The 10,667-nt window shown below is 40.8% G+C and overlaps 1 protein-coding gene across 1 annotated transcript; it reads right to left on the reverse strand.

The window, feature by feature from the left end:
• Window positions 1–3,076: 3,076 nt before the first annotated feature.
• Window positions 3,077–8,886, reverse strand: OXGR1 (oxoglutarate receptor 1). Its single transcript, XM_075334355.1, has 2 exons — window positions 8,750–8,886; window positions 3,077–5,873 (listed from the first exon to the last, which is right to left on the reverse strand). Exon 2 carries the CDS (start codon window positions 5,870–5,872, stop codon window positions 4,820–4,822), a length of 1,053 nt encoding a protein of 350 aa, XP_075190470.1. The 5' UTR covers window position 5,873; window positions 8,750–8,886; the 3' UTR covers window positions 3,077–4,819.
• Window positions 8,887–10,667: the final 1,781 nt, after the last annotated feature.

The following is a 10,667-nucleotide window of genomic DNA, read 5'->3' on the forward strand; positions in this document are numbered from 1 at the left end:
GCGGGTGACTTGTACTACCCGGGTGAGCGGCACAAAGAGTGAGTAAAGACACCTGGACTTGCAGCAACTGACTTGGACTCTTATTACCGGCGCCACCACGTGCCTCGGCGCCAAACGCCATCTCTATCACTCATCATCCTCCTTGGGGCCCGCTCCACGTTCTCTGCTGCTATTAACATCCACCCCGGAGGACAGTTACAGCAGCGGCGGCTAATCCCTGGCCACGTACCACAGGTGGCATCTCGACATTTATCCTACTACTACGCCCATCATCTTCTCTCCTTATTAGTGTACACCTCGGGGCACGAAGCCGGGCAGGCCACTGTGACATCCCAGATCATCATACTGGCCCGGTGACGAGTAACTCAGGTACGAGACCCCATGCCTGACAGCCCCCTGCCCCCTGGGTGCTACATAAGCCCTAGCAGCATTTTCAGAGCAAGGGTTAAATATAAGCCCTACCCTGAAAATAAGCCCTAGTCGTGGTTCAATAATGAAGTGTCCATGCAGCTAAAAGGATTAAAGATACTGCAGGACACTTCATTATAGACAGCGGACACCCCACAATCATATTCACCAGACCCCATGCGGAGGACCTGCAGTGATCGCACACCCACACATATCAGATCTCACACTCGCACACATCAGATCACACACATAATCACCCATCAGATCGTGCATACCCACACTCACCACATCCAGCGATACTGATTTCTTCTGTTCGGCAGAATCTTGAGACGCAGTGCAGTGGAACACAAGGATCTGCGGCTGCAAATGGAATGATTACAGGACTTGCGATGTGTAACTTCCTCCCATCTTTCCCTGCGGCTGGAGGCATTTTGTACCGCCGGATGTGGTGAGTGACTAGTGAATGTATGAGATCTTATCGGTGATTGTGTGTGTGATCTGATATGTGTGTATGTGCATGAGTGTGCGCGCGATCTGATGTATGTATGTCGGCCAGAAGCAGTGGAGGACGGCGTGGAGCATACCTGCTGGGAGCACCCACTGAGGATTGCAGGAGGACCTGGGAGCCACGCAGACATCCGGACCCTGGTAAGTATGGGTCTCCTGGGAAGGGGGTCTGCTTTTTTGATGAGGTAAACTTACCTTCAACCATGTTTCTCCAGGAATAAGACCTACTCAGAAAATAAGCCCTTGCACTTTTTTGGGGGCAAAAGAGTATAAGACAGCGTCTTATTTTTGGAAAAACAAGGTAGTAGACTTGTGAGACTAGCGAATGTGTGGCGCTGTAAGTGATCACAAATACACAAACTCTTGTATTGATTGAAGTGTCATGTTTTATTTTACACAATTGAACTCTCAACGCTTTGCATTTCATGACATGGATTTGCGGATAAATGAGAAGACTATTTTTTATTTAATCCCCAATATTCAGTTGTGAGGACCTTTAAAAAAATATTGGTAGCCAATAAACAATGTGTTAAGTTTTATACCACACTCAACTTGTTCCAAGTTAAATCATTTGTGCAAAAGAATGAGGTATCTATGAGCATACACTATGTTTAATATGCCTGTGAATTTATAATGAATATGTTGCAATCCAAGAACATTTCTATTCACTCACAACATGGAGAGTTATTAATAGTGATGAAAAATCTCATACAAAGAAGGAATTTATCATGAACTTTATGCCATTTTAATGCCATACAAACGTTTTGTACACACCGTTTTTGCACAATGTTTTCAGTTTGTAACCACTTTTAAAAGGCGTCAATTACAGGGAAGGGGTTTATTGTAGGGAGCAATGTTAACCGAGGTCGTACATATTTACTAACATTGGGCTAAAAGTGGCTCCACATTACACAATCATCTATCTCTCTTGTCTGTCCACAGGTGGTGAGCAAAACTCTATCACCCAATACTTTAATCTTTCACGTGTATACACATTTTAACCAGTAGGGGGCAATATTTGGTAATATACTAACTTCTAATAAAAAACAGTATGTTAATCAGACATAAACTTATATTAGTTTAGGATGGAGAACTAACCTTGAAGTATTTACATGACTATTTATTATTGTCACTTTTCTCCATACTTCAAATGACAAAATACCTCATTTTAACCAAGTTTGCTACTTGTCCTGTTCCTTATTGTGGTCAGGTGTCAAGACTCAAATGGAATGCTAGTAATATGTCTTAGGCTATGCTTACATGTCCAGTAATCATCTGTTAGAATGGGTCCAGCAGCAATCTTTAGGCAAAAAAGTTCTTCAAACACAACTTTTTTGGCTGTTTTGAAAAAACTGATTCTTGCAGAATCTAGTTGTTTTTAGCAAGGGAGTCCATGGAAAACGGATCCATTAACTGATTGCTATTTAGCTTCCATTTGAAAGTGATCAAAAAAATGGAACCTTAACAAATGAAAGAAAAACAAATGGCTAAATAGCAGTTAATGGATTCGTTTTCCATAGACTCCAATATTAAAAAAATAGATTCTGTGAAAATCATTTTTTTCAAAATGGCCCAAAAGTTTGTGTTTGCATAACGTTTTTGCCAACATATGGCTGCTGGATCCTTTCTAACGTACTGGACATGTGAACATACCCTTAAGGCCGCTTTACATGCAACGACATCGTTGTGGTTGGGGTCACGGAATTTGTAACGCACATCCGGCCTCGTTAGTGACGTTGTTGCGTGTGACACGTATGAACGACCGTTAACGATCAAAATTACTCACCTTATCGTTGATCATTGACGCGTCGTTCTATTCAAAATTATCGTTGCTGTTGCAGGATGCAGGTTGTTCGTCGTTCCAGCAGCAGCACACATCGCTATGTGTGACACCGCAGGAACGAGGAACATTACCATACCTGCGGCCACCAGAAATGAGGAAGGAAGGAGGTGTGCGGGATGTTCCGCTCACTCATCTCCGCCTCTCCGCTTCTATTGGGTGGCCGCTTAGTAATGTCGCTGTGACACTGCACGAACCGCCCCCTTAGAAAGGAGGCGGTTCGCCGGCCACAGCGACGTCGCTAGGCAGGTAAGTATGTGTGACCGTTCTTAGCGATGTTGTGCACCACAGGCAGCAATTTAACCCGTGACGCATAACCGACGGGGGCGGGTGCTTTCACCAGCGACGTTGCTAGCGATGTCGCTGTGTGTAAAGTGGCCTTTAGAATAAGCTTACAAGCAGCAACATTTTCCCATTGCAAATTTAGCAGCAAATCTGAATCTGCAGACAATCTTCACATTACATGTGGCTCTAGCCATGAAATGCTGAGATGTTCTGTTTTCTGCAAAATAATGAGCACGATGTTGATGTAAAACTTGCTGCATGCTCAATATTTGTAAGTATTGCACTGTAATTTGTTGATGCACCAATTCAAACACGTGTAAACTTTTCTTTAGAAACTATTAGGGTATGTTAGTACAAGGCACATATACTGAATCTTTTCTGTCCAGGATATTCTTCACAAAAAGCATATTACAGTACCAGCAAAAGGGAGGAGAGTCCATTAAATATCATCCACACGTTGCAGGTAGTTCAGGGAATTGTCGGGATATATCTTTGACATGAGCGGATTATAAAACAGTATGTTGTATAAATATAGTTAAGCACCAGAGTAGAATATATGTCAGAGAAGGCTGCATGACCTGTAATTATAGTTTATCTTTCAGATCCTGTTTTGTATACAAAGTTTTATTCCATTAATCAAAATTGTTCTTTCTGCTTAGATGGTATTGAATAAAAAAAGGCTCAGTTATGTAAAAGAGTAAAGGTAATAGTCCTTACACTGGGGACTTCCTTTTATAAACCAGAGTAGATACTTGTTCACAGAAAGTGGGTCACATTATATGGGCGTTTATTCTTCAAAGGGAACCTGTTACCAGATTTGGCCCCTGTAAGCTGCAGTCACCAGGAGTAAGCTCTTATATACAGCCTTCCAGAATGCTGTATATACTGTAAGTGCTCAGGCTGCTTTGCATAACATAAAAAATAACTTTTATTATACTCACCTGAGGGGCGGTTGGGTCTAATGGGCATCGCTGGTTTCGGTCTAGCGCCTCCTTTCTACTTGCGATCACTGTCCTCCTTCCCTGCTCCATGTGGATGACGTCTTTTATACCATCCACACAAAGTCCTCCATTGCGCTCTTGTGCACACGCACTTTTCTCTGTCCATTGACGCCCATTAGAGCACACCGCCCCACAGGGGAGCATAACAAATACTCTTTTTTATGTTATACAGATTGGCTTGGGCACTTATATACATTATTTTAGAATGCTGTATATTTGGGCTTACTAGTGGTGGCCGTAGTTTATATAGGACAAATCTGGTGATAGGTTCCTTTTAAAAATGAAATAAAATTATGATACATTGATATATGTATAGCAAACAAAACAAAACAAACTATACCAGAGATTGACAGCGGCATTTAACAGGTTAACAGCTGCAGGTGGAGTGCCGCTCGACCTGTGGCTGTTACAGACGAATGAAGACTTACAAATTTAGCCTTCAGCTACAGAAAAAGATGCAGGCTCGGCATGTGAGCCCGCATCAAGAGCAGGGAGACACTTTATGATGTGCATAGCACATTGAAAGTCGTTAGCGGAATACTGAGATATATTTTTCATAAAAAGTAGTTCGCCCCATATCTACTGGATGTTACAACACTGCCTCTATTCATGACATTATAATTGTATATAGCATACACTGAATTTCAGTATTAAGTAAGATGACTGAACTGTAAAGTCATGCAGTAGATCATGGAGAATGACAGTTGGGATAATAATTAGTTGTTTGGTTGTTTAATTAGGACATTAGACAAGCATTGGTTTTCACATATAAAACTCATCATTGTTGCTGTTTATAAGGATAAGCTTTACAAACTGACTGAATGGCTTGTTGGAAATTTCCCCCTACAACAACATAAAGTAACAAATTTCCAAAGGTATTGAGTGAAGCTATGGGTCTAGACGCTATGTATACGGCATGGATATGTTTTTCATATATGCAGCCTACTGGGTACAGCCTAGTTTCAATACGAATAGCTCTGAAAATATGTAAAGGTAAAAAACAAGCATAAAATACTACTAGAAGAATGACAACAAGGCGACGAGCCTTTTTCTTATGAGCATCATTGGTATATGGTCCATTTCCCAGGCTGCAATTGATACTAGTATAGGAAAGAGTCACAACTAATAAAGGTAATGCAAATCCAATAGAAGTGAGGGAGGTATTGTACCAGCGTACATTATATGTATCAAAAGACACTGCAAAGTCCATGCATGCCACAGTATCTTGGACATTTCTCATGAGAATAACCATTGGAAGGACTTCAATTAAGGCTATTACCCACACAGTGGCACAAGCTATGACTGCCCACCTTCTCTTGTGGATGGCGTGAAATTTCATTGGATGAACAATGACAAAGTATCGGAAGATACTGAAGCAGGTGAGGAAGAGGATGCTGCCATAGAGGTTGAAATGGAAAGCAACTCGGATGAGCTTGCACATAAAGTCTCCAAGGGTCCACTTCTCATTATTCGCATAATTGTATACCAAGAAAGGAAGACTGCTGAGGTGCAGAAGATCCGTGATGGCCAAATTCAGCAAAATAATGATACTGGTTCTCCATGGCCTCATTTTTATGACGTATACTGTAATTGCAATAATGTTTCCTGGAAATCCAACTATAAAAATAATGCTGTACATCACAGGTAGAAAGTACATTTTTATTATTTTGTCTACAACCGGGTTAGTGCAGTTTGTTGATGCTTGTTCGGTGATTGGCATAAAGGTGGTGTTGAAAATGTATTCAGATTCATTGTTCAATTTTGATGCTTTTTCGGTAAAGGACATTAAGGTAGAATTGTAAATGTATTCGGATTCATTGCTCATTGTCATTCTGTTGAAGAAAGAAGTATAATGAGAAGAATATATAATTTTATCCCCATACATTATAATTTCCCCATACAGTATAATATCATGTTCATATTGGTAAAATATAAAGTATGTTTCCTCTCCTTGGTAGTGCAGTATTGCATTAGTGCACTTTTATGTTCATTTTCACTACTGAAGTGACCATACCATTTCAATTTTAGCACATTTATTCACATTACAGTTTAGATTCCATGACACTTTTGAATTTGTGTTTCCAATGGAAAACTTAATTGGACAAATTTTTACCAATTGTTAAAGGTTTATAAAAAGCTAGCAATGAAAATATAGAGAAAATAATGAGGTGCTCATAGAGTTTAATGGGCAAAAACATGCCCAAAGGTTGTCCTACTGGAAAATTTTTTCAAAGATACATTGGGATCCCTTAACTCTAATTCACACTCATGCAATAACTCTAAGGCACACCCGTGCAATAACTCTAAGGCACACCCGTGCAATAACTCTAAGGCACACCCGTGCAATAAGCATGCTGTCTAATCAGCATTTAACACAGATTTAGACAAATTTGTGAACAATATTGGAGAGAAAAAGGCCTTTTGTGTATGTAGAAAAAGTCTTAGATTGGAAAATCAAAAGTGTTGCATTTATATTGCCGTTATATAGTTGTATACTATAATATACGTGCATAGTGGTATACATATCTGTACATGACCAGCAGTATAGTTTCTAATAAGTCTGAAATTCTGTATGTATGCTACATATATTATGCTTTTTATACAGTGATGGATGATATTGTTTGGCACCCTTGAATTTGCTCCAGAAAATGAAGCATTTCTCCCAGAAAATGATTGCAGTTACACATGTTTTGCTATACACGTTTATTTTCTATGTGTGTATTGGAAAAACAAAATAAATGGGACATTGTTTCACACAAATCTCAAAAAATGTACAAGTTAAAATTGTTGGCACTTTCAACGTAATATTTGGTTGCACCCCCTTTGGAATCAATAACTGCAATTAATCGCTATCTATAACCATGAACAAGCTTCCTACACCTCTCAACTGGAATTTTGGACCACTCTTCTTTTGCAAACTACTCCAGAACTCTCAAATTTGAAAGGTTCCTTCTCCAACAGCAGTCTTATGATCTCTCTAAAGGTGTTCAAAGTGACTCATTGATGATCACTTCAGCACTCTCCAGTGCTTTAATTTCAATAGGTGTCCTCACCTATTGTACCATCACCCATTCCCTGTAGACTGTGAGCCCTCGCGGGCAGGGTCCTCTCTCCTCCTATACCAGTCTGTCTTGTACTGTTAATGATTGTTGTACGTATACCCTCTTTCACTTGTAAAGCGCCATGGAATAAATGGCGCTATAATAATAAATAATAATAATAAATAATAATAATAATACTTATCTGGGGGCTTCTTGAAGTATGTTTGGGGTCATTGTCCTGCTGGAAAAGACATGACCTAGGAGGCAAACCCAGCTTTCTGACATTGGGTCATACATCATGACCAAAAAGCCTTTGGTAATCTTCAGATTTCATGATGCCTTGCACACATTCAAGGCACCCAGTGCCAGAGGCAGCAAAACAACCCCAAATGTCTTTGAACCTCCACCATATTTGACTGTAAGTATTGTGTCCTTTTTTTGCAGATCTTATTCCATTTTAGGTAAACAGTAAAATGATGTCCTTTACCAAAAAGTTCAGACTTGGTCTCATCTATCCACAAAATACTTTCCCAGATGGATTTTTTTCTTACATACATTTTGGCAAACTGTAGCCTAGCTTTTGATGTCTCTCTGTCAGCAGTTCAGACATTATGGATCTCCTGCCCTAGCATTTAATTTAATTCAAATGTAGATGGATAGTTAGAATTGACACTGATACACCTTGAGGCTGCAGGACAGCTTGAATTTCTTTGGAGCTTGATTGGGGAAGCTTATTCACCATCCGGACTATCCAGCGTTGCCACCTTTCATCAATTTTTCTCTGCCATCCACTTCCAGGGAGATTAGCTACAGTGCCATGGATTGTAAACTTCTTGATTATGTTGTGCACCGCGGACAAAGGAACATCAAGATCTCCTAATATGGACTTGTAACCTTGAGATTGTTGTTATTTTTCAGCAGTTCTCAGACAGTTATCTTCTCCTCTTTCTGTTTTCTCTGTTTATTGTGGCACACAGACACACAATGCAAAGACTGAGTCAACTTCTCTCTTTTTTTAACTGGTTTCAATTATGATTTTTATATTGCCCACAGTAGTTAACTGTCACAGTTGAGTTTGAAGGGGCTTTATATGCTTTAAACAAAGTTGTTTCTCACAGTTTTAGAAAAGTGCCAACATTTTTGTCTGGCCCATCTTTAGGGTTTTGTGTGAAATTATCTCAAATTTGCCTTTTTTTACTCTTTTTGTGTTGTTCCAATATACACAAAGAAAATGAACATGTGTATAACAAAACATGTGTAATTGCACTAATTTTCTGGGAGAAAAACTTTTTCTGAAACAATTTCAAGGGTGCCAACACTTTCGGCCATGATCACTCCATCTAGACAAAATAATAAATAATTCATGAATCCTTATGCTCATATTTGAAAAGAAGATGCCTTTCCATCTCTTATAATCCACTCTAGTGAAAATTTCAAGTTAAAGTCATAGTTTTTCTTTAATTTAGAACCATGGGATGCATTTTTTTTATATCAGTACAGTGTAGTGTTCTCTTACTGATATTGTACTGATTGTGTTTTTGGATAGATTTTTCTACACAAACATATGACACTGTTAGTAATAAGACAATCCATGATGAAATATGGTTCATTGATTATGTTGAAATGTTGATCTTTATAACCAAAAATGACAAAAAGTAGTACAATACCTGGTTCAAAGTGATGTCCTGATGGGTGGTATTTCTTATACATTAGTCCTGGTTATCCAGTAGAAAGTTCTTCGGAAGTCATTTCACTGTTATTAAGCAAACAATCCCACAGAACAGATGTAGTGTACCCACTACAAAGACACAACACTCTCTGATCTCTATGAGCTTTGTCAGAATTACCCCACCCATTTGCAAAGATGATGTTGACATGTAAATCATGATAGTATTAACCCCTATACCTCCACAGCCAATTTTCAATATTAATCTTGATTTTTTTTTTCCTAGACTTCTTACAGAAGCTGTTTTTATTTTTTCCAAAGACCTACTTGTTTTTTCTTGATGAGTTTTAGTAAAATGACATCATTCATTTTACAATACCATATAATGAACAATGTGTAAAGAGTTTCAAGTGGAATGAAATAATAAAAATATATGAAACTCTTCCATTTGATTTTTTTTACATAGTTACTAGAGCTGAGCGAACCGGCTGCGGTTCAGCTCGAGTTCGGTCCGCCGAACCGAGGTCTGGTTCGAGTTCGGGTCGGCGGACCGGTTCGGCGAACCGCTCGAACCCCATAGGAAACAATGGGAGGCAATCACAAACACATAAAAACACATTATAAATGTACACATACAGTTAATAAACATTGCCATAACACCTGTCCCCGTGATCCGTCCTGCACTCTGTCTCCTGTCGCTATTCCATCCGATGATCGCTGAATCTTCCCAGTAACCAGCACTGCCAGCAGTGATGCAGGACATATCATGACGTCAAAATAGCCATGTGACCAGTCACGTGTCTATTATCTCATTGGCTACAGACTGGTCACATGACTATGACGCCGACATGCTAGGACCTGTCATTGCATCTCTCTGTTACGCTCCAGCGATCCCACCAACAACCTGACCTGCCAGCAGGGATCGCTGGAGCGTCGCTACACGGGTTGCTGGTGAGCTGTCAGGCAGATCTCACCAGCAACCAGTGACCAGCCCCCAGCCAGCAGCGACGCGTGGAAGCGATGCTGCGCTTGGTAACTAAGGTAAATATTGGGTAACCAACCCGATATTTACCTTGGTTACCAGCGCACACCACTTAGCGCTGGCTCCCTGCACTCCTAGCCAAAGTACACATCGGGTTAATTTTACCCGATGTGTAGTCTGGCTATGTGTGCACGGAGCAGGGAGCCGGCACTGACAACGTGACAGCGGCGGACGCTGGTAACGAAGGTAAATATCGGGTAACCAAGGAAAGGGCTTCTTGGTTACCCGATGTTTACCGTAGTTACCAGCGTCCGCAGAAGCCGGCTCCTGACCGGTGACACAGCCAGTCAATAACGGAAATCACTGTTGCCATAGCAACGCGCTTGGTAGCGGTGACGGGGACGTCCCGCTACCAGCACGCAGCGGCACCGGAATCACCGCTTAGAGCCGGGAGCCTGTGGTCACTCTCACAGAGTGATTTCTGCACGGAGCACAGCGTCCTTTCTCCCATGCACTGCTGTCTGATGGAGCAGACAGAGCTGCATGTGTTGAAGGAGAAAGAAGACAGAAGACCATGGATCGTGGAGAAGCTGACAGGGGGTAATAAAGATGGAGTCTCTAAGTGTGTCTGTGTATTTATTTCTATTAAAGTATTTTTTCTCTGTGTGGTGTTTTTTTTTAACCATTTATTGGAGATTCTTAATGGCCGAGTCAAACATGCCTGACATTAAGAATCTCTGGCTTAATACTAGCTAGTAAAACATAGCTAGTATTAACTCATTATTACCCAGCAAGCCACTGGAAGAGTTGGATACAGCGCCAGAAGATGGCGATTCTATGAGAGCGCCATTTTCTGGGGCAGCTGAGGACTGCAATTCGCAGCAGAGGGGCCCAGAAACCTCGGGCTAACCTGTGCTGCGGATCCAATCCCCAGCTG

Source organism: Anomaloglossus baeobatrachus, chromosome 2 (genome assembly GCF_048569485.1).
Source record: "Anomaloglossus baeobatrachus isolate aAnoBae1 chromosome 2, aAnoBae1.hap1, whole genome shotgun sequence".
In the NCBI taxonomy this organism is placed as follows: domain Eukaryota; kingdom Metazoa; phylum Chordata; class Amphibia; order Anura; family Aromobatidae; genus Anomaloglossus; species Anomaloglossus baeobatrachus.